Source organism: Sceloporus occidentalis, unplaced genomic scaffold (genome assembly GCF_023333645.1).
Source record: "Sceloporus occidentalis isolate IW3139 unplaced genomic scaffold, rSceOcc1.0.p SCAF_2, whole genome shotgun sequence".
Lineage (NCBI taxonomy): Eukaryota > Metazoa > Chordata > Lepidosauria > Squamata > Phrynosomatidae > Sceloporus > Sceloporus occidentalis.
The window spans coordinates 54222720-54247173 of NW_028316982.1; the positions used below are offsets into that span (position 1 = coordinate 54222720).

Genomic DNA, 24454 nt, shown 5'->3' on the forward strand with positions numbered 1-24454 from the left:
ACTGCACAGCGCAAGATCAGGGAAATTGTCCAGCAGGTGAAACAACAGGAACAGAAGCACCCTCAGGGAGCCCCTGCCTCACAGCGCAGCAAATGAGGCTCCTAGGTGCTAGCCAGCAACAACCGATGAATGTAGCCCTTCCAACACATGACAGACTAACCGGACCAGAGAGCAAACCAAAGACTATCTGGAGGCATCCATGTCTGCCTAAGAGGCTGGAGCTCTGCAGAGGACTTCTAGGGATGGGAAGGGAGGTTTTCAGTCAGCAGGGGACGACCTTCCACGCACCACAGCCTACCTGGAGTCTGTTTAACAGTACAACGCTATCCCTTTAGTTGGACTAACAAAGACAGACATTTTGCAGACAAACCCATTCAGAACCTTTTCTGTACATGTGTGTACATACTAGGAAAACCTTTTTTTTTTACACAGTGCATGGGCTGTTGTACAAGACAGCATTAATATATTTTAGAATTAATATAGCTAACTAAACTAACTCCAGTCTTTAATTTCTTTTTAAACAATTACTTTTTCTTTTCTTTTTTTAGAAAGGAAAGACATTAGTCTGTTATGGATTTCTAACAGAAAGTAGGATGGAGATCTTAGGATTGCAACAGCAAAATTTAAATGGAAATCAAAAAGTAATCAATAATTAGAAGGGCTTTAGAAAGACCAATGGCACCTGCATGCCATTTTGGACTGTCTGTTAAGTGCCAACAGAAGGGATACCGTCTCGTTAGCAGAGGAATCTCTATGCATTTCTTTCTCCAGCTCATGTGATCTTCTCTTTGCTTCACAGATCTCAAACTGGTTTTTGCATACAGTCTCTTTGTACCACCAGTCAATGCAGTGCTCCAAGTAAAACACATCATGGAAAAGACAAAAAAGAACCACCCAGCTACAACGTCCACTTTGCTTATCAAAATGTCAAGCTACAGTTATGCTTAGGTTTCCTAAAGTGTGTGTGGAGGGGGGGGGGGGAGAGAAACTTCATGCTGTTTACAGGAAAACAACAGTTGGTACATTTTCTGTGTAGGATGCTGCCACCTATACTTTGGGAGGTGGGTTTTTAAAGTGGGATTGACAAGAGGGTGTTGGCCCAGGGCATGAAAATTGCAACTTTAAGAAGAAAACAAAGGAAAAAAAACAAACTACCTCAGGTGTTTCCATACCTCAGCACCTTGCTCTTGTGTGTCCCTTTTTGAGATTTTGTATGCCTTGTAAAACTGAGAGTTGGAGCATTTTTTATTTTTTTAATAAAAATGAGTTGGAAATAAATTTAGACAAAAGACAGCTGCCAGGTGGAAGAAAGCATCATTCTGTATGATGTCTATTCTGTATTATCCTTCTGCTAGATCAGAATCAATGGCCTTGAAACATAATGAAATAAAGGATAGACACGCATGAGACACTGGAGCAGAACTCCTGAGTTTGACAGGTTACACATGTGATAAGAGTTTTTCTGTGCTAACAGATGGATGTTATACTGGTTTCTGTGAACCATACCATTGTACCAACAGACTGCAATGCCAGTTTTCTCCACATCAAACAAGTGTTCCATGAAAAACAAAATATACCCAGCTAACAAGAGCTTGACCTGAGTAATTTTATTTAATAACAGATGACCATGGATTAGTAGACTATGCTCCAGAGGAAGAAACTGGCAAAACTGCCTGTGAGTATTCCTTGCCTAAGAAACCCCTAGGAAATTCATGGTGACTTGAAAGCATATACACAGACATAAAGAAAATTGGTGGTGTGTAAACGCTCTTATGTTGTCTGCTCCATTCCCTGCTTTAACTACAGGATATTTTGGAGTCTTGTGAGATCAATGTGAACAACAGAAACAAAGGCTGTTCCTTGTACCAAGAACTTAGTTGATTTTGACTATCTGCATTAGAATGGCACTAAAATTTTTGTCATAACAACTGGCTTAGTGAGTTCCAGCTTTCGTTCATCTTTTCCTTACACAAGATATTGAACAAAGCAGCATAGAACCAAAAAGCCATACAAAAATGAAAATAGGACTGAACCAGGATGAGTTGGTAGCCATTAGTGAGACAGAAGCAATTAACATATGCTAAAACAAAGTTTACAAGCTAACTGCTTACAAAATTAATTGATTTTATAGCACACATATTTACATGCTAACCAACAAAAGATAATGATGCATTACATATAAGTTCTACAGTTTCTGCTTTTAACGGAACTACAGTACATTGCAAATAAATAGCTGCTCCCTAATTAGCAGCTTCTTGCAGATGAACAAGTTTTGGCATTGTGAAATTTCCTTTCGAAATGAATGGAAAAGTCCAGTTGTGAAGTTTCCCCTTACTTATTTGTGTAACTCGTAGACTCTGGCTTATACCCAGGGAAGTAGTGCTTATATTACATTTAACACACTATACCAAAGGATGCCTCTATCTGAAGAGCTGATATGTTTAACAGCCTCATTGGGCAATCCTACATGTCATCTATTCAGAAGTAAGCTCCGCATTACCTTAAAACCAATGTAAGTGTATATAGGTGGTGGTGGTAGTTGTATGGCTTCAAGTTGTTTCCAGCTTATGGTGACTCTTAAGGGTGAGCCTATCATTGGGTTTTCCTGGCAAGATTTATTCAGAGTGGGTTTGCCACTCTTGAGGCTGAGCAAGTGACATGCCCAAGGTCACTCATTGGTTTCCATGGCTGAGTGAGGATTCGGACACTTAAATCACTTTAAATCACTACACCACACTGGCTCTCAGTGTGTATGGGACTACAGCCCAGAACATTACCTCACTGTGGATATAGCACAGAGATAAAGACTTGTGTGGCTGGCCCATCATACAAGGGCATTATAAGGATTACTGACAATGTACATTAAATACTTTAAAGTGCTGTATAAATACCAATAATTTAAAGCAGAAATTGAATTTGCTGAACATTAGTTCCATACCAATCCAGTAAGAAAAGCAACTCATCCTGAGATATATGTCTATATACATTAAGGTATAGTCCCTTAAATGTGGGTCAGCCACTAACTATTGTAGGTGTATTCCTGAGAAGGAATGAAAACAATGCGTATCAAATTTAACCCTGCCAAAAATGTTGCTTTGTTATAGAATAATTCCATTCAAACATATTTCCACTTAGGACACATCCCTATTTTAATACAGGAGTGGGTAACTGCTGGAGACCTGGGGGCTGCATGAATGCCTCACTGGATGACAGAGCCACACAAATGCTAAAGGTGTTCCTGAATAGGGGCAAGTTTTCTGTTTCAACTGTCAGCATCAATTAAAGTTTTTGTAAGTGTATAGAAGCAGTAATTTAGTGTGGGGATTCCTACAAAATTATCAAGCTATACCCAACATATAGCATATACGCACATTCACACCACTGCCTCCTGCCAGCAAATTCCTCGCACTTAAATATCTTGTCTTTAAATGTTCAATTATTTTCTGTTTCTGTAATGATAAACAAGCCGATTATCTACCAGACAAGAGGGACATAAGGTTTTTTCAACATGTTCTGTACTCAAGACCACAACCCATTAACATTCAGTTTGCAGACACAACATCACTTTTTTCTCCTTTACTGTATGCAACAATTTATCCTAATAAAAGGCATGCAGATACTGTGAATTGGAAACTGCTTAGAGTTGCTATCCTCCATTTGTAAGTTTTATTAAGTCATTTAACACTAAATCTAGGAAAAAATATTTTATTTCACCCATTTGCTGATTAATTTTACTCCACTAACTTTTGTTATGCCACCTTTTTCTGAACAAAAGCAACATTACTGTTCACATTAATTTAAAACAGGGTTACTGGATAAATATTTATTTCTATTTTTAGTTCATGAAAGTATTTCAGAATTTCAACACGTCTATTTAAATACAATACAAATAAATAGTCTCATATAAAATTATAATACTTTTAAATTAAGAATAACCCCATCTAGGGCTTTTACGTATGGATTTGTTGCAAATCAAAATGGAGTTTCCATCTTTCAAAATCATTACAAATCCAATTATGAAAAAAGTTTCCATCTTACAATAGAAGAGGTCTTGGCTTAGACTAGAGGATTATAAACACACCACAGGTTCATACACTTTTTCTGCCTTGCTTGCCAATGTCCTGCACAACTTCTGAGTTTTCCTGCCCACAGTTTGCCCAGAGCAGATGCCCTGGAAGAACCCAGGAAACAATATGGCCAAAGCATGTTGACCAACCAAAGTCAATGGGTTGAATCCAGACTTGGCCATGTCTCTGACTCCTTAAAATCAGTGGAACATGTTAAGTCATGATTAATCCAAGCCCTACTGACTTCAGTGTGTCTACTCAAATCACAACTACACTAGGAACCAACCCAACATGCGAAGATGGTAATACATGGCTTTTCACATCACTAAGGTCAAACATTGTTCATTCAATGCTCCTTGATAGTCTTTCACCAATCTGACAGCATACACTCAGCTGAATTTCTGTCTTAACCCATACTTAGCCCTTTAGAGAAAAAGGGTTCAAGCTAAGTACATGCTCTCAAGCATGCTTTATTGTCTGCAATGATATCCAGACAAGAGAGTTCTTTGAATCTTGTTATGAGAAAGATACAAAACAGCTAACGTAACTTATTTCATCACCAGATGATGAGATGTGCATGTACATTGTTGGCCTGAGAACTTGTGTCATAGTAGCTGCTGATGAAGTATCTCCCATATCATCCTTTTGCGATAATAAGGCATGTGACACTGTAAAAAGAAAAATTTAGAACTCATTCATTTAGCCAAAATTTCTTTTTGTGGGAGCCAATGCACAAACCCCTGTGTTATTAATATTCCAAGATACTTACCTGTGTAAATACAATGGGTTTATCCCTGGAGATAAAATCTGCATATTTACAAGCAAACATTCCACAGTCACTGCCATTCAACTGCTGTGGAATTTCCTAAGTTTGAGGGCATGAAGGAAACAGAAAGATGCATCAATTAGTTCCTTGTTGCTTTATATTACATAGCAGTTTACTGAACCTTAAGAAGTCTCTAATACTGCCAGTCTACAACAGATCACTTTCCTGACGTAGCAAATGAGTTTGAAATTATTGCATTTTCCATTCTTCAGTTATATTGACACAACATTGACTATAATGCTTAGAAATACTTGACTTTAAAAGTAAGGACATCCTGAGATGTTTCAACAAACTGCACTTTATCCACAGCTGCTTTAAAGTAAAACTTTGAGTAAAGTTTATGATTTAGAGATTTTAACATTATATTGCTTTGAGTACCCATTTAAGCAGCACTATAAAAAGCCTTCAGTAAATGCACTGCTTAGCTCTTTCAAAGTTTACATATTGGATCAGCTTGGACAGAATGGTTTACAAGCCATGGTTCACAAAACTGGTCTCACACACTCCCAAGGATCTCTTCTCACATACCTACTTTTGGTACTTCAACTATGGCTTCTTTACAGTGACAGGTTGCATTTTAGATGCAACAAGAAACTGTGGTTCAGACCTCTAAACCATGAAGGGTCCTACCTCTTCCCCAAGTCACTTCTTCCAAAGGAATGAGATTCCTCATGAGCTACTAGCCTTCTCATTAGGAAGGGCAATCCCACTGTTACCACCTTTTACTGACTGAACATAAGAGCAGAATTCTACCCCAACATGCCATTTGCCCTCCCAACTGAGAAAGCCAATGGTTCACATACTATGGCGCGTTACAGACAGGCCTAAGAGGCGCCGTCCTCGCACCGTGATTACGTGTGAGGGGCGGCACTTCCGGACACGCCTTGCCCCTCGCGCGTAACTGATACGTCAAGATAGTGGCGCCCTATACAGATGGGCACCGCCATCTTGACGTAGCGGACACTGCGTCCGCACATCCAAACCCGGAAGAGACGTCGCGAGTGCGCGCTTTGGCACTCGCGGCGTCTCTTCCAGGTTCCTGGAAGGAGCGTGATTTGCGCGCTCCTTTTTTGCTCTGTGAGGGAGTCGCGTGGTTTGGCTGCTGCGGCTCCCTCACGGAGCAAACAGCAGCGGCCCAAGACCGCCCCTTTTGGGCGGTCTGTAACGGGCCAATAAGACCCATATAGTAGGATCCATCCTACACTTTACCTAACACAGGAAGACAAAGGACACACAATGCCACACTGATCCTGGCAAGTGTGCCAGGGAAAGCTGTGTACAGCAAAAGCACTAGCTGCAGGAGTGCACCTGTAACTGGTGTCTAGACTAGGAACTTGTTCTGGCAATATGCATGATTTCTGCAGCTGAACAAAGCCTGAACACTCCCTAAACACAAATTAAACCTGAGGGTTATAAAACATGAGTTGAGATGCGCAGTGGAACTGTAAAACCCAGAAAGTGGTTGCAACCTACATGTGGTTTCATACTATAAAGTGCCCACGATGAAGCATTAATGTCCACATTTCTCTTGGCTTTGCTTTCATCCTGCAAATATTGCCTGTTGAATAAAAATATAAAATATGAGTTAATATTCTCCAAACACAGAACAGTTACCAAAATTTGCATGATAAACATTTTTAATAATCCTACTTCACCAGAGTGAACCAAAAACAATTTGAATTGCACACCCTAAAATGGAGCATGAAGACTGCTTTGCACCAATGTAATAGCCATTTTATGTAGCAAAGCTATTGCAAATAATTTACTACTGACAAAAGCTTTCATCCTGTTACTGTAACGAACATGAAGAAAAGGTAAGTGAATTCATTCATTTAATAATTAAATTAAGCTGAATGTCTTGCACTGAGAAATACATTAGAGATTGGTATGGTATTAATCTGATACATCAGAGAATGGCTTGACTTTGGTCATTTGTTGACAAAGAAGTCTTTTCAGCTTTAATTAGAGGTATTATATAGATATTAAGAGCTCTCCTGCTAGGAAGCATGATAAGAACAAAATGAAAAAAATATCTCAGTGGCATACCTATCATATGTGATATCTTCCCTTGTCTACAGCATAATTATTTTCAGTAATAAATAGGAAATGAACTAATATCAATGAAAACACAGATAGTATAAAAAAGTAAGAAGTGGAGAGAATCTGTTGAGGTAACAGAATTTGTCACGTTCTTTTCTTACTTCTCTGTACTTAGCTCTTACGCTTCTGCCCATGCAGGAACAAATAGGGAGAGGTGGACTGCTCCTCTGGGCCATCCAAGAATGACCTTCATGGTAAGTACCAACCCCTCATTCTCTGGATGGTATGAAGGAGAAATCCACTTACTAATGAGATATACCCAAGCATCCCTCTACTGAGTGGGTGTGGCTGCCTTGTAAATGACCCAAAAGTTGAAGACCCTTTCCACCCTACCACACTGCAAACATCCTCAAATCTATATATGTGGTATTAGTTGCCATGGACTATTTGGAATGAGGCCACACATTCTGCAGTCAAGGAATGTTAACCAAATTGTAGCATTAAAAAATGCAAGCCTTCAACCACCGTGCAATTTGTACCTTAGCGGCCTTATTCCCTATTGGTTTTGGATGGAAGGAAATTAACAGCACTTCTCTTTGTCTGACTGCTATAGTCCTCTAAATGTAGTGTTTTTGCTACCCTTCTTACATCCAATGTGTAGCACCTTCTATCCAATGCATGTGTTAGATAGATTCAGACAGAAGCCTGGTAAATTTATAGACTGATGCAACCCTTTATTCAGTCTACATTTTGGCAGAAAGGCTGGATTGTCAATGTCAACTTGTCTTGACTGCAAGTGCACAGACTTGAGTGTGTTGATAAAGCAGTCAGCTAGCAGACTGCTTTCTAGCAGATGTAATGGCCACTATTGACTTTGAAAGTCAAGTCTTAACCAAGTCTCCTTAATCAGCTCAAACAGGGGCATTGTCAACCTGTTCATTACCAAATGAAGCTCCCACATAGGAAACCTGTGCAAGGTCAGTGGTGCATTTAAGGTTGTTCCCCTTTAAAGACTCTTAACGTTAGGATGCAATGACAGAGCTTCAACTTCTGTTTAATTATCGTAGGCAAAGTTGCTACTTGCCCTTTCCATGTATTTGGTCTTAAACATTTTTCCACTTCTTGTAAAAATACTAAAATGTCACTGACCTGACATTTGGTAAATACTCTCCATTTCATGTTGTAAATTTCTCTGAGTGGATGGATTCCTACACACCAGCACTACATTTGTGTAGCCCTGCTGTCTTAACAATCTGCTATCAGTGTCCAAGCTGTCAGTCTCAAACATTTTGGGTCAAGATGAAAAAGTAGACCCTGGTGTAACAGGTCTGGTCAACTTGGTTGATGTCAATAGTTTCTTGTGGTCATTCTGATTAATAGTGGAAACACTGTAATAGTTGTTCATTTTGTCTAACTTTGTATTATCAATATGGAGGGAAGGCATACAGCGCTCATGTCAAACCCAACACACTATATGGCCTTCTGCCACCTTGCTTCTATTGAGTATTCTACATCTTACTTTCAAAGATATTTAATTTCCTACATGTACAGGCTAAATACATTGCTTGGCAGGAATTTTTAAAACTGATGTGGAGACACAGGAGCTAACAGTTGTAACTGAAAAGACGTTTGGTCTTTAGAACTCCTGCAACATATGCTGGCACATGGGAAATAACACTATGGGCCTGTTACAGACTGCCAAAATAAAGCTGCTTCGGGTCTCTTTGGAGGTATGCTATTTAAATGCTGCATGCATCCTAAGAGTCCGGAGGTCGCACCAAAGCCACACTCCATTCCTGAGCACTGGAGTGCAGCTTTTGGTGCAGCTTCCGGATTCTTAGGATGCATGCATCATTTAAATAGCATACCTCCAAAGAGACCCGAAGCAGCTTTATTTTGGCAGTCTGTAACAGGCCTATGTCATCCAGAAAATGGCCCAAGAAAGGGCACACAACAGAACTGCTGCCATCCAGCACCTTCTCCTATGGGCCCCTGAGAGGCAGGGATGGAGTAAACATAGGTGAACCTTGAAAGTCCAGTGAGGGGAGGCTGAGGTGCTGAAACAAGTGAGTCATGCAAAACTGTGAAAGACTGCACCAATGGTCAGGAGCAAGGGAACGCTAGAACCTGGAGGGACACCTGAGTATCTAAAGCCAGGTCTGAACTAACCCCTGGGGTTTTGGGGAATAGGAACCCAGCATCTTCTGCTGGTGTAGCATCATTTTTTGAGTGCTGGAGCTGGGTTCAAATCACCGCTCAGCCATGGAAGTGTGACCTTGGGTGGGTCACACTCTCTCAGCCTCAGGGGCAGTCAATCCTCACCGTGCTCCTCACAGCCCCCCATTCCTCCCAAGGAAGGCAGGAAAAGGCTCGAGGTCAGGGAGGGACTCACAACAAGCAGAGATTAAGAGACTTTTAGCTTCCTCCTCCACTGCCAGGCAATGGCCGGGAGGGAGGAAAGGGGACCCCCCTGGCATGGGAGCCCCAGCCAGGGCCCGACCTCAGCCTCACCCCCCTCCCACTTGCCACACAGCCTTCTGGGGGAATAGAGCTGGTCAGTCTGAGCCTGATGGGGCCCCTCTTCTCCTCTCGGCAGTAAGCCTGGGGGCCTCCACCAGAACCGGGGTCCCCACAGTCCCCCTTCCTCTTTTGAGGCAGTGAGTGGGCCTTCTTTGGGGAGGAGGAGCCACAGCCCAGGGCTCGGCCCTGAGAAAGACCCCCAGCTACTCTTGTGGTGGCAGAGGCTAGGGAAGGCCACTCCCAGCTGCCTACAGCAGACCCCCATGATCCTGCCCGGGCCTGAGCCCCCCGCCCTCCCTTAGGCCAAGCAAAGGAAGGCCGAGGACCAGGACATTTGTTTGGGAAGGAGGTCACGTCCTACTTTTTAAAGGGCATGTCCGACATTTCAACCTTCGGTCCAGGAAGAATGTCAAAATCTCCTCCATTTTGAGCGTGACTTATATTAATGTTTTTGGCTTTTAGTCGGTTGTGTCCTCCATTTTTCTTGAATGTTCTACATTTTGTCCCAGTTTTGTGGAAGACAACTATGGCAACCCCAAGTAAACAGCACCTGTATTTGCCAGCTGTGAATGTACCTTATGATTCACTGTTGCTGTTTCCTTAGCCAGACCATGCTTCATTGACCTGCTGTACCCCAGGGAGCTTTCACACCACTTGCACTCAGTGGCAAATTCCTCAGTGGCAAACTCCCTTCCTGCCACCCCAGCCAACAATGGACTCTCTTATTGAAGCACTCAGGGCATTTCCCCCCCTTGATTGGTACACCCCTGAATTGTGAATTTTTATCAGCAAACAACTTACAGCAATTTCATACAGATCTTGTGGCCATTTTGACCCATTGAATCAAAATATTTGATGGTCTCCCTCCTCATATCTATAACCTATAATTAAAAGAAATACGTAAGTGGAACACTCAGCCATCTATATTCCTTGCTGGAAAAAAATGTGGAATAGGTAAAAGATACTTACCACTAATGCCCAATGTACCCTTATATGAATTGGCACCAAAATCATATCATGTTGGAATAAGTCCACTTCTTTGGTCCATCTTCTTACTGCATTATAGCCTGCAGTATTTAACTTAGGGTAGAAGAAAGTACTGAAAGCATAAAGAACTGGAAATCCATGTCTTTTATTTCTTTCCACTAAAAGATTCATATAGAAATTAATAACCTGTAATTGGAAGAAATCAAAAAGGAAATGAATACAGATTAGACACCTATCCATCAAGGAAAATGCCTTTTCCATAGTGTTCCTCCAACTAGTAAGGTCAGAATGGGCTATGCCACTACAGATGAGAGGGACTATGGTCACTCATACGTTTTAATCACCAAGTGTTCAGGTGCTGGTGGAACTCAGCCGGACCCCCTGTGGTCTCTTTGGTTTCCAGTTCTCTGACTCAAGCCCCCTACTGGCTTAGAATGCCTTGGTTTTAAGACCTCATGAACCTGTCCCTGGAGTTTATCACATGAAGGCGATCGGGAATTTATACCGTGAATATCCTGGAGAAATTGCATAACGTTCAACGATATCACATGATGTCGCACAAAACCCACCATTAAAGTGGTCAAAAAGAAGCATTAATGCACATCTTTTTACTTTGGGGATTTCAGTAACAATGCATTTCTGATATCACTTTATTTGCACATGTGATAATCATTTGGACAATTACTCGCCATTTCTACTTCATTTGCAAGATGCTTTAAATGCACTTTAATCTTTCTTTAACGCCAAAATCAACCCCAGTGTGATAAATTAGCCTCACAGCTCTGTGGAATCTTCCACATTGGCAAGATCTAGTGTCTCTGGGGCCTGTTCAACATCCAGATGCAACTTGGCTCAAGCTAGCTGCGTGTACATTGAATGGCAATTGTTGAAGAAGTATGGTTATGCTGATACTGTGATTAACAAGTTTTTGACTTCCCACATGTGTGGTCTTGGTTGGCTTGACCTCAAGTACGCTTTTCAAATTGTGACTTGTGAGAGGCTTCTTCTTCTTTGGAAAATGAAAGAAGAAAAAGAAGCCAAGAAAAGAAAAAGAAGCAGTAAGAACAATAAAAGGGCAGCTGATACTAGATGTGAGAGAGAATAAAAACTCTGACAGAAAGGAGTGAAAAAGTAGAGCTTTGCTTTGGGCAAGGATAGGAAGAATTCGTCACCAAGATGATTGAGTGGAAAGAGTCATCAAAGTCTTTCTTCCGCTATCGTGAACCATGCTGTTCTTCCTGACTGACTTTGGGAGGCGACAGGAATAACCCATGTTGTGTGAATTCCTCCTCTCACCCTCTCACAACATTAAGTGGCAAAATTGCCAGATTCCAGAATTTACAGCCAGCCCAAGAACTTTGACCTTCACTCACTTTAAATGATTGCTTCTTCAGATACACAATACTTGGCCCACGTTTGTATCTGTTCTGTCCATTAGTTTTTGGAACCATAATATTATAAGGCAGGGGACATTACCATCATTACCATCATTATGAATACAGTCGTCCCTCCATATTCGCGGGGGTTAGGGGAACAAGACCCCCGCGAATATGGAAAATTCACGAATAGCACAAGCCCTGCCCACCTGCTCCTCTGACACCTGGGACAGCTGCAGTTAGCTGTCCTAGGCACATAAGGTGGGCGGAGCTGGCACAAGCGCTGCCCAGTATCAGGAAAGAAAGAGAGGGGGACTGGGCAGTGTGTGCGCTGGCTCCGCCCACCAGCTGGTCCCAGGGAAAGGAGGAGGAAGTGGGCAGGGCTCACACTGAGATCGCAAATAATCAAGTTCGCGAACCTTAAGTCTGCGAATATGAAGGGACAACTGTAGTTATTATTTTTTATTCATCTCTCCATATGGATTGAACTATGAAACAACAATAAATTAAACAACTAACAAAGTTTTTAAAGCATATGAAACCAATACATAGGTGCGCCCACACCATACGCGAGTGCACTATACGTGGCTTTCAGCTTATATTGAAGCCGCACAGCAATACAATAAATGGCGCGCCGCCGCACCCGAGCCCCTTTATATTCAATGGGGTTTGAGCATATGTGTTTTTCGCCTTATGCAAGGGGCGTCTGGAACAGATCCCCCATGTAAGTTAAGGGTCCACTGTATTTTAAAAAAATCAAGACAAACTTTAAAATTCATTATTTAAAAAATATTTTTGGGAAAAAATCGTAATTCAAGAATACTGATATTTCTGGCAAGCCAAGATTGTTCAAATATTTGAGACAGTGTTTCTAAATAAAGCCAGACTAGCCTATGAAGCCTTACAGCACTTTCAATAACAAAGCCCTAACCAGGTTTTAATTAGTATTGAGAAGTTGTATTTTACCACATCGTTGAGCCAATGTTGGTTTCTTAGAGTCTGAATGTCTCCTCTTGTAATATTCAGCTTGAAGGCACTTGTCAGAATTTCATCTTCTTGGCCATAACTTAGCACATTTGCGATCTCTTGCTCCATATCCTAGAAGGGGCAAGTTTTATAAATGAACTTCTTAAATCAAGGAGTACCAGAACCAAATTGAATTTCCCAGTACTATTGGTTCATGAAGATGTAAGAACTTGCTGAAATGGGCAAACTGACAATTCTGATGGAGAAATCCTTGGCAAAAGTTTTAAAAGACTAGGAAATGTTTATTTCTTACAAACATTCATACTGAGGTCAATTAACAGTTTTAGATTTTGTAAAATCAACTGAGTTTGCTTATATCATAGAAGTTCTATTATATCATAGAAGTTTTGTGTACTGTGAATTAAAGTAAGTTTGGAACCTATCCCAAGCAACTTTACAAGAACACTACCTCTGTCAGGTCAGGAAAGTACTCTGTAGTCATGTCCAAGCTTAGACATTTCTGTTCTTCTACTTGAACTACACAGTGCCTTCTGTCAGAAGATCCTTCTTGTCCCAGGTTTAACTTAAGTGACACTTCCTCTGATAAATCATTTGCCAAGGGCTGCATTTTACACTGTTAAAAGAGACAATGTAGCATTGTGAAATGTAAGTCTGTGATAGGAAAGGTATATCATGCTATCATTAACATTCTTTCCTACATGGAACTAGATATTCTTTGCCTCACCGGCTTGGTAGTTTCTGCATATTCAATGAACTCTTGAGTTATGTAGAAGTACTAGCTTGTGAATTAAAATAAAATAAAATAGAGAGACACATGGGCCTAATTGAATGGTGGAGGGAAAAGGAAAAGACATTGATGACAAGCCTGCTGTCATAATTGCCAAACACAAACAGTGCCTTTATCACTTCAGTTAAGTTTATAAGTACACAAGATCACAGCTAGCAACACTAGCATGAGCACTACAAAACCTAAAAAACCCAACCCAAAACAAGACCTCTTACCATGATTTCCCCTGGTATTCTGGTCTTTTACACAGTATTGTGATGGATTTCACCTGATGCAATTTGTTTCAGAAGCCAGCTTTCACTGAAAAGTGGATTCTAAACAACCCTATGTTCAACTATTATATACAGAAGGATATGTACCTTTTTTTTCTGGACCACTATCTTGTCAGGTTCTGAAGATCTGTCTGATGTTGCTAAGCTGAGAGAAGCAAAAATTAACACGATCTGAGTGGGATGAATGATACCAAAGCAGAGATGAAAGCACTATTTCTATTAGGATGTTGTCTTTCTGGCATTTTATTCCCAATAAAGTGTTCTCACTTTCCTGTACAAAGTAGTAGCAAAGCATGAAGCAAAGACAAACTGCACAAGCCCATCAGGATCAGCAGCTCATCCATCAAATATAGAAGTGACAAACAGAGAAGGACTACATAAGCACTGCTGCGTAAAAAAGAATTATGGTAAGGTAATCAAAGGCATTTGACTAAGCATTTAAGGTTTTGTAAGCATGGTGCAGAACTTCTTGACTAGAAAGCTATGAGACAGAAAAAATGAAGCACAAAGTTGAAGAATTAAAGGTATATCTATTGGGCAGATGCCAATGTAAAGTGAGTGGAGATCTTGTGCAACAGAATTATCTCCAACTCTGCATTCCTTGGTAGGTCCCTGAAAATCTGGTCTGGAAGATCCAAACTCCAGAACACATTTTGAGGGCAGGCAGGGGACTGCAGTGGGGTGGGGAACAGGACTGCCCTCTTCCCAGATCCACTGACACAGAAATTTCAATCGATTTTATCTATTGTGTTTTGGGGCATAAAAATATTGACCTAATAAACTGTAAGAGCACACATGATGGTGTAGTCTAGCAAAAGAGGAGGAGTATTATGGCTCCTTTCATCTTACTTCATCCCAGCCAGCTCCTTTCTCCCTCTTTATGACCCAAAATATTCAAGGCTGAGAGAGGAAGAGAAAATACAGATTGATAGAGCCACTGACTGCAATGGCTCACATTCTGTTTTGTAGCATCTGGGTTATCTCTACATCCATTGAGTATAAGATTTGCTCTCTTCTGGATAAATTAATGCTGATTGAAGTCTAAAAGCATAAATTATCTCCTACAAAGGACTGTAAAATTACTGTTGTCTAGGCTCAAAATTAAACCAACACAGACAAATAGGGGGGAAATCAATTAGCTCCATGTAGGTTTTTCACTCACCTGTTTACATTTCTGTTAGAGCACAAGAGACCAATGTTTCTAACACCTTAAAAATACAATGAACACAGTAATTCACCAGTTGTTTTATCAGCACAATAATGTTATGTTAAAAATGTCTTGTTATGTAATGTTGGCTGCCTTTTACATGTATACTATTTTACCTCTTAATAATTACTCCAGAAAGCACAGTTTCCCATTTTAAGTTTCATGTTATTGTTGCAACAGTTCTTCCTCCCTTTCCAGGACAGAAAGCAATCTCAGTGTATAACTGATCTACAAAGTTATCAAAAGAATAATAAAAATGGGGAAGGATTATCACACAATGTGTGTGACAAGCCAGCTATACAAACATTGACACAAAACATATTAATATCAAATGTATTGATTTTTCCATATTTTTTTTTCTGTATATGTTTATCACTAGGGTCAGACTCCCCCCCCCCCCCCGCACACACACACAGTTTTTGATTCTGATACAAGTATATTAAATAAGATAATGCAGTTAAACACACAACTATGATATATACTCAACCTCAAGTACAATTTGAGGGCACGTTTGGGGGACAAAATTATATATTTTGATATGATTAGTGTGAGCGCTACAAAATCTAATTTAGGGGTACATAACAAAAGATGTAAAGAACCATGCAAAGGAAAACAATGTCAAAGAACTTACTCGCTGGCAGGCATAATTGTTTGTGCTCACCCTAAGGGCTGGATGCATGAGGAGGAAACTACGGTGACTGTGCAATGGTATGGGGGTGGGGGGGGAAGGTGACCAGGCATGTGTAGAGCTAAGAAAATGTCATAAAGGATGAAAAGGCAAAGCAAAGAAAATGGCGACTACGTTAGTAGTGATTACAATCTTTAACTTTAATGTGGTTATCTTTGCTGGATTTTAACCCAGCAAAGCTGACATACATACACAAATGTATGTCTTGAATCCCATTTTGGAAGAAAGGTGGAATATAATTTCCTTAAATAAATAAAATGTCTTATTCAAGTCCTTCAGAGCCTGATTCCTGTCGGTACTCCTTTGAAGGGAATAGCCAAAAAGCTGTCACCGCTGCCATTTTCCCATCCAGGCATTCAAAAAGATTAGAAGAGAAGCTATGGGGTGAAAATAGAGGGGGTTGGTGCTTCTTTTAGGTGCTCTTGGGGCGGACTAAGTTCTTGCCTTTCACCACTTTACTCAGAGAAGGGGATGGTGCCTTTTTTTTTTTATAAGGATAGTACTTACATTGACCCATTAATAAGTCAACACAGGTTTTTGGGTCAATTTTTTTCACTAAATTTTCTAGACTTATATATGATTATATACGGTAGTCAACTGTACATCATGTCTATGAACTTTTAAAAACTGAACTATTTCTTTTGAAATTGCAGTTTGACCACAATTATTTCTTTTAAGACAAAAACTACATTTTTGTTTCTTTCTTAATAAAATGCTGATGATTTCTATACTGTAGAGACACATGCAAAGAGTTTAGTACCTATACTTTACAATGTTTTTTGCCAAATAGCTGTGGTAAGGGGCACAGACTATAATTTGCAAATCTTTTCTTATGGTTAACTAGAGCTTTTTCCTTCCAGAATTAATTCACGCATTGCCATTTCTCCAACAAGGAAAGGAAAAAATGTGCATCTGAAAAGGACCAAGGTTGGGAAGTTTCTTCATATATGTCCACGTGCCATACTATTGTTTCACTGTGAAGATGCATGCACTGGTCTTTTCATTCCTAAGATGTAAAACTGGCCATAAAGACTACTGTTATGCACCTTTATACAAAGCTGAACTAAGTACGTCCTTATTTACTTACCATTTCTTGGTGTCTCAAATGAAGGAACATCCATTCCACTCAATGATCCATGGGAGTAACTATGCACGCTTGGTTGAACACATTCAAAAGAATAAAGGTAAAGTTCAACTTTTAAAAATACAATTCACAAGCTCCAGCTGTGCAGTAAGTATTTAATACTGACCACATTTCTTTGATATTGAAACAAAGTATCCATTAACACAGTTTTCATAAACCACAAAAAAGTCCGAAGGGAGAACACTCACAGAGTAGCTGCACATTTTTTAAACAAAAACAATATGTCCCCATGGATTTGGGTGTTGGTTTTCTGATATGGGTGGTCATGTGGGCTAAATCCAGTCAGCCCACAGGAATTACCTAGCAAGGTATTTAATGTGTAAGTATATTCTGAGTAAATATGAATACAATTGACCAGAAATTGAAATACCTAAAATGTATTACTTGCAGGACTTAGTACTTCATAGACACACAGGGAACTGAACTGTGCTTTGCTTTGAAATCTTTTTATCAAGACTTACTTCTAAATAATATGTACAGAATTAATCTGTGTTTTTGTTTGGTTAGTGGAATAACAAGCAAATATTTGAATCCACCCACTCTGATTTGGCCCTGCATTTTGTGCTCTTAATACATACCCCCTGTCATAATGCAGCCCTCAACTTGCAGCTTTGCTCCCAGATGAAACAAATCCTCCCCTCTCATTGCACAGGCTCAAATGTTTTGCACTACCCTTTTGCAAGACAAATTATTCAACAGGTATCCTTCAACATTTTTAAATTCCCTGCTCCTGTAAGTACCACCGCCAGAACTAATACAGCCAGCGAGGAATGTATGCACCAAAAGGACTGATATTTTTTCTATGCTCCTTTATGCCACCACCACTAGCATCAATTCTGCTGGGAAATGAAGTGTATAGGGTACATGCACCTTACTTACAACATAATTGTGGCCCCAAACAGCCTGACAAACTGCAGAAAAGATTTTATTTCTATTGTTATACTTGTACTATCAAGATGGTGGTTTCATAAAGTTTGGAGGTCGCAGGGGAAATATGTGGCCTTCCAAAGTGTTCCAGGGGAACTAACGTGGTCCTCTCCCCACCTGAAATTGCCCACCTCCACTCTAAGTCAAAACTTCTGGCTTAGTCAATCAGAATGTGCAAAAGTGGCAGATACTTAGCTTTGCCACTCCATTTCTACAAGCAAGCTGATAAGCCAAGGTTCAACAGTAAGACACAATTTCCCATGAAACATAAATCAAGAAACAATGGTTAAGTGCTTGCAGAAAGCTTGGTTTAAAGCTGGCTTCTGATCTTGGCTTTTAAAATAAATATTTATGGTAATTAAAGCTCTCAGTTCACATACCACAGAAAACTATGGTTTAAGTGCCTAATGCTTGTTTGTTTTTCCACTTATGAGCAGGAAGTAACACAATTGTAGGAAATGTGGGTGCACACCACCATGGACATCCTAGCTTATTTAGCCAGGAGTATTGATTTAGTGTTACTTGTAAATGCAGTCACTATTATTATACCAGCCTATGAATTATGATGACACTTCTAATTTACAGTATTATGAAGCTAAATTATGAAGCTTAGGCCGTTTCATCATTCTAAATGCCAAGTTACTTTTCAAAAGAAAAGCTAGAGACATTTGAAGTGTCCATTGGTCCTATTTTCAACAAAGTACTGAGCCAGTTTATGCTGAGCTTTTTTTAACATGTTATTCTATATAGAAACTTACTCTAAGTGCTTGGCTATTATGGGACTGGAGTTATTTTTAGAGCCTTTTTCTTTTTCTTGCTCCAGCAGCATTTTGTATTTCTCTCGTTCTTCATTCTGAACTCCCTGAGGGAATAAAAAAAAAAATAGTTATCTACCAAACAAAGTAATTAAATTCCTATCTATGCTGTTCTAAAAATACACATGGGGCATCCCACAGTAGCCCAATAGTCAAGACAGTCGGTTAATCACCCTTTAAGCCTGCTATTATTTTCAAATGTACTGATGAGAAAGGAAGGTTAAGAGAACTTAGGATTCCTACATTATCCACTCATACTTTAGAGTAAATCCAAATGAAACCAGTCTGTATTTCTGAATTAGCTTGCACAGGCCAGGCTGCATGAGATCCGTTTAGGTATTGTTATGTAAAACCAGGAAGAGCGGTTATCAATTGCAGATATTATAGTTGACTCTCATATTATCATCTTTCCTCTAGCACAAACTGAGATATCTAGTTGCTTTACAGAGAATACAGTAGAACACTCTAGCCACCAAACAACTGACAATTTGACAACACAGTAGACACTGTGAGAAAGAACATGCAGCAAATATGTAATACAGGTGGACAGAAGCCAAAATATGCTCCAGTATCCATCTGGTGCCTGATTGCCCACCCACTACTTTACCTGCTGAGAGTCTTGCAAACACTATTGAACTGTGTATATGTACCTTCAAGTTGCATGTCTACTTACAGTGACCCCATGAGTTTCATAGGCGTTTCTTATGAAAGGAATACTCAGAGGTCATGTTGCCAGTTCCTTCCTCTTAAATAATATCATTGGATGTCTCTCATCAAAGTACTGACCCCACTTAGCTTCCAAGATCAGAAACCTTTAGGTTATTTAGGTAGACCTTTATTTGATTAATCAAAACACTGATGCTCAGAAAAGCACGCTCAGATTACTGAACACTTAAGGTACAGCTGATCTGTGTTAAACATCTCAAGCACTCTTGCTACACAAATTTAACACACATTGTCACAAGCCCTTTGTTAGTCCTGACTAGATTAGACTAATTTAATCTGTTTGATTTATCTATATGTTGACTCACTGTTCAACAACTGATAGAATGTGTCTAGACTAGTTGACACTATCCAGCAGGATGCCAGCCATTCACAGATAATGAAAATACTAAAACAAAGAAAAATAACACCCTCAGATAAAAACCCTCTGTGTTTCTTAGTCTACCTAACTGGACTATTGAAGAGAAAAGTGTAAGAATGATCTCTGTAGGCCACTCAGAACTCATTGGAGGAAGAATGTCATAATAAATATTCTCCACTTTGATATAAAAGCTGTAATAAATAAATAATAATAAAATATTTATTTGTATTCTGCACCTCTCTCTTTTTGAGGATCAAGGCGGGTAACAGCATATCGAATAACAATTACAAAAGCAGTAACAGAAAAAACATTCCCCAAACAATACTACCCTCTAATCCTCCCACCCTTGGCGAGAGGAAAAATAAAACAATACAATCATATAATCTACAGTAACAATAAGAATCAATTACAACACAATTAAAATCATTAGCATTAAACCAGAGTGACCTTAATTTGAGAGAATTCGTTCAGACAGTTAATAGTACGTTTCCTCTTGGCGGTCAGTCAGGGAAAGCCTGCTGGAAGAGATCCGTTTTTAGTGCCTTTTTGAAGGTGTCAAGAGATGTTATGTGACGGATCTCCTCCGGTGGGTCATTCCAGATTTTCGGAACAGCAACTGAAAAGGTCCTCTGGGAAGTCGCTACCAATCTAGTTTTCTTTGGCTCCAATAGATTCTTCCCAGAGGACCTGAGTGTGCGGGAAAGAGTGTATGGGAGGAGGCGTTCCTTCAAGTGAACTGCACCGAAGCCATGTACCTGTAGAGCTTTATAGGTAATAACCAACACCTTGTACAGTGTCCAAAAGCTTATAGGCAGCCAGTGTAAAGACTTCAGAATCGGTGTAATATGGTCAAATTTCGATTTTCCAGCGACCAGTCTGGCTGCCATATTTTGAACCAATTGTAGCTTCCGAACTTGGCAAATGGGTTGCCCCATGTAGAGCGCATTACAGAAATTGAGGCGAGAGGTTACCAATGTGTCTACAATCATTTCTAGGTCCACCCATTCCAGGTAGGGTCGCAGTTGGCGTATCAGCCAAACCTGATGACAGGCACTCCTGGCTGTCACATCTATCAAAGATGATAGTTGGATTGAAGAATCCAGGAGCACCCTCAAGCTGCAAACACAGTCCTTTAGGGGAAGTGTGACCCCGTCCAGGACTGGTGAGCATATCTCCATACTCAGATTAGGGTTACCTATTGTGAGTACCTCCATTTTGTTTGGATTCAGCTTAAGTCTATTTTCCCTCATCCAGTCCATTACTGACCTCAGACAGTCATTCAAAGGAGAGATGCCATCCCTGGTCACTGAAACAGCCCGAGACATAGAGAAATATATTTGGATGTCATCAGCATACTGATAACACCCCACCCCATGTCTCTGGATGATCTCACCCAGTGGCTTCATGTAAATGTTAAAGAGCATGGGAGACAGAATGGTGCCCTGAGGGATGCCAGATGTTAGCTCTCTTTTAGAAGAGCAACTGTCTCCCAGCATCACCATCTGGAATCTTCCCGAGAGGTAAGAATAGAGCCACTGTAAGGCAGAGCCCCCCATTCCTAACTCTCTCAGGCGTTTCAGAAGGATACCATGGTCAATTATCTTCTATTTTAAAAAAGGACTGCAAATAATCCAACCAATTGGAAGACAATTCCAAGCTAGGAACATATATATTTAATTAGTAGGCTCAGTTTGTCAATCGGAGCCTTCGCACTATATAATGGTTTGCGCCAAAGCAATAAACAAATCAAACAAACGATATTTCCAGCACCATGTCTGTAACCACTTGAATCAGGAATGCCAGACTGATCAGTAATAACCATGTATAATTTGTCTCATTAATGAAAAAAAAAAATGGGCATGATAACAACTGCACATACCCATTTGAGTAGGACAAATGCCACATGCCTGGGACAAATATTTCTTCATGGCAGCAAATGGCTAACTGTAAGACTAACGGTACTATATCATGGGATACATGACAGACACCCCATCTATCTATGGAAGGAAGACATTTCCAAGTATTTATAGCAGCCTCTTTCAACATGGTGACCTTCATATGTGTTTTGACAACAATGCCTATTGTACTCTCTAGCACAGGCTGCTGGATGAAAACAATGGCAACTGTAGTTGAAAAATATCTAAAGTACCAGGTATACAGAATTGTAACAGAAATTGAATTACAATTTTAATATGCAACATATGCTAAGCATGTTTTCTCAGTTTAATGCTGAAGATCACTCTTAACACACATTTTGTTCAAAATAAATCAGTTTATTCATCATAACAGGATCAAGCACAACATTTAAATATTTTGTAGTCATTTCTCTACAAGCTAATTTATAAAGATACTTTAAAATACAAGTATTACATGTATCTGGACTTGCCTCTTCCACCGTATAATAAGGCTTCCTTAGATATCGTCCAGCATCTAAAGTGGAATCTTGTAACCTATGCCGATAAGTAGCAAGCTCCCATGGTAGCAAGTCTTCTTGAAATGAACTACGACTTCTCTTACTATTCTTTCCAGACCTACAGTCATACCTAGTAAGAGGAAGGGAATTTCATTGTCAAACTTACTGTGAAAACCTGGAAGTTGCTGATTTGGCCACAACAGATTATACTGGGAAATATACATCTGAGTATTGTTAAACACACATTGTGCTTTTCTTTACATCATACTGGTACAGAAATCCAAACAAGCAATATAATGTGAATAAAACAGAGCAACAGAGAGCATAACTCACTACATGCCACTTCCAGTATCACATATATTTCCATAATGTAGCATAATGCTAAACCTAAAATTATTTAAAGGTGATGCTGACCTCTGTGAAAGTTATAGACAAGCTCTCCAGAATTATTCATTGAGAAAGGTTTCAATTCCTGGCCATTACTAAGAATTTTAAATCTTTATATATTAAACCAGAGTACATGCAAAAGGTTTTACCTCAGACAGGGCATAACTCTGTGGTAGTCAGATACTACTTCTACATCTGGACGCATACTGGTACCACAACCAGTTTTCTTATCTATGGAAAAGACAGTAAGATTTATCAAGAAAAATTCTGTAGGTAACTGTTTTGTGTTGATTTCAGAGAATGGTCAAACCTTTTCCCCACTTCTAAATAACATTATACCCTTCTAAGATTGGCCCTAAAAGCATTTACTAACTTAAATAGATGTATTTACAGGTCAATGTTCCAGCTTGCAGTTTAGAAATCTATTATGCCTGCACAATACAGCTTTATCTTAACTTTGGAATAGGAGGTTGAAGTTCTTATGACTTATCAGAACTTCAGCCTCCTATGCCAAAGTCAAGATAAAGCCCTTACTCTTGCTAAAAGATGCAATGGAAAGAAAAAATCGGCAAAAGGCTTGAGATGGTATGCAGAGAAAGCTGCATTATTCTAGAGCCTTTCCATATCAGTAGATCTTACAGGTAAACACAGAGAGAGAGAACAGAAGCATACTACGTTATAGAACTGAGGAGGAAAACTACCCAAGGTCTGGAGTGCCACACACTCTTTCTTCATCAGACCACAGAGAGCTGCAATCCTCTGCCTCCTCCCAATATTTAATTTTCTAAAAGATGTCCCACTGAAGAGCATAGAGCATATGGGTAGCAATTTCCTCCTGTTTTGGCTCCTGTTCAGCTTCTCCAAGGAGAGGCTGTCTTCCAAAACAGGAAGTGATCAGAAGCCATTTCCAAAGGTTTTTGTTTTTTGTAGAGGGGAAGTTCCCCTGGCTCTAAAACAGCCCAAAAAGCCCAAAAAACAAAAATAAATCCTTATAGTGAAATTGCCCCACAACTCAACAGAAGGCTTGGGGACATTGAGACAGAAATCCCACAACACAGAACAAAAAACATATACTAGGGTGCATGTGACTTGGGGAGGTTGCAAAAAAGTGCTCTTGGGGGTCCATATGTACATGTGGAAGAGGCACTACAGAGACTTGGCTTCAAGGCAACCAAACTCTGTGATGGAAGGGAGGGGACTCTGGAAGGACTGTCTGTTGAGAGTGTCAGTTAAGAGTTGACAGGGTTGGGAGTTGATAGCTGGATGAGACAGTTGGACAATTTAGTGATTATCTGAATTAGTTGAAGGGCAAGGTTGAAGGGCAAGGTCTGCCAAAACTCAGGCTGAATATCGTTATATGGATGGAATGAAGTACTGAATCTTAGTAAAGTGCTTACTGTTCTATAATACATAATAAATCACCTTAACTCTGACTCAGACTATCTTCTTTAACCCTAAATCAAAGAGCGCTCATGCTTAGCTTCACATAAAAAACAGAAAGCTAATACACAAACTTGTCCACACTGGATGCCCAGAAATGCAATCCAGGAAAAAGGCAAATTAGGGAACAAGGCCAGGGTGAGTGGCAGGATTCCTAGGGGCTGGAGGATAAGGGTCAGCTTGGTAAAGGGATTTGTCACACCCATGGACTGCATCTGCCCCACCATTGGAATAGAAAAACAAAATAAGAAAGCTAAACACAATGTGCAAGCAAGCTTTAAAGGGGTGAGGTGAATACCTTTATGTACTATTTTTAAAAACATACAAAGTCAACCTTAAAATAACAGATTGGATCCTTAGAGAACTGGTCACCAGTTTAATCCCATTGAAATGTATGGGGCAAGTCAGTTATTACTGGATATACACATATATAAATCTAGAAATTTAGGTCAAAAATTGATTTTAAAAAAGTGAGTCAACTTATCCA

General features: G+C 39.9%; 2 protein-coding genes across 7 annotated transcripts in view; one reads left to right on the forward strand and one right to left on the reverse strand.

Moving 5' to 3' along the window:
- The window catches only part of IGF2BP2 (insulin like growth factor 2 mRNA binding protein 2), a 77446-nt gene extending 73824 nt beyond the window's left edge, over positions 1 to 3622 (forward strand). For both annotated transcript variants that reach the window (XM_089509418.1, XM_089509419.1), the window contains one exon: positions 1 to 3622. In XM_089509418.1, coding sequence (XP_089365544.1) covers positions 1 to 96 — 96 coding nt within the window. In that variant the 3' untranslated portion in view covers positions 97 to 3622.
- Positions 3385 to 24454, reverse strand: part of SENP2 (SUMO specific peptidase 2) — a 27631-nt gene continuing 6561 nt past the window's right edge. For 2 of the 5 annotated variants that reach the window (XM_089509421.1, XM_089509423.1), the window contains 13 exons: positions 22677 to 22758; positions 22114 to 22270; positions 18587 to 18690; positions 16845 to 16912; positions 15025 to 15070; positions 13950 to 14007; positions 13252 to 13416; positions 12783 to 12914; positions 10423 to 10626; positions 10255 to 10334; positions 6367 to 6451; positions 4837 to 4932; positions 3793 to 4735 (listed from right to left, as the gene is read on the reverse strand). In XM_089509421.1, coding sequence (XP_089365547.1) covers positions 4673 to 4735; positions 4837 to 4932; positions 6367 to 6451; positions 10255 to 10334; positions 10423 to 10626; positions 12783 to 12914; positions 13252 to 13416; positions 13950 to 14007; positions 15025 to 15070; positions 16845 to 16912; positions 18587 to 18690; positions 22114 to 22270; positions 22677 to 22758 — 1340 coding nt within the window. In that variant the 3' untranslated portion in view covers positions 3793 to 4672. Of the gene's footprint in view, positions 3450 to 3792; positions 4736 to 4836; positions 4933 to 6366; positions 6452 to 10254; positions 10335 to 10422; positions 10627 to 12782; positions 12915 to 13251; positions 13417 to 13949; positions 14008 to 15024; positions 15071 to 16844; positions 16913 to 18586; positions 18691 to 22113; positions 22271 to 22676; positions 22759 to 24454 lie in introns of those variants that run through there. The other 3 variants (XR_016280020.1, XM_089509422.1, XR_016280021.1) reach the window with 3 other exon arrangements.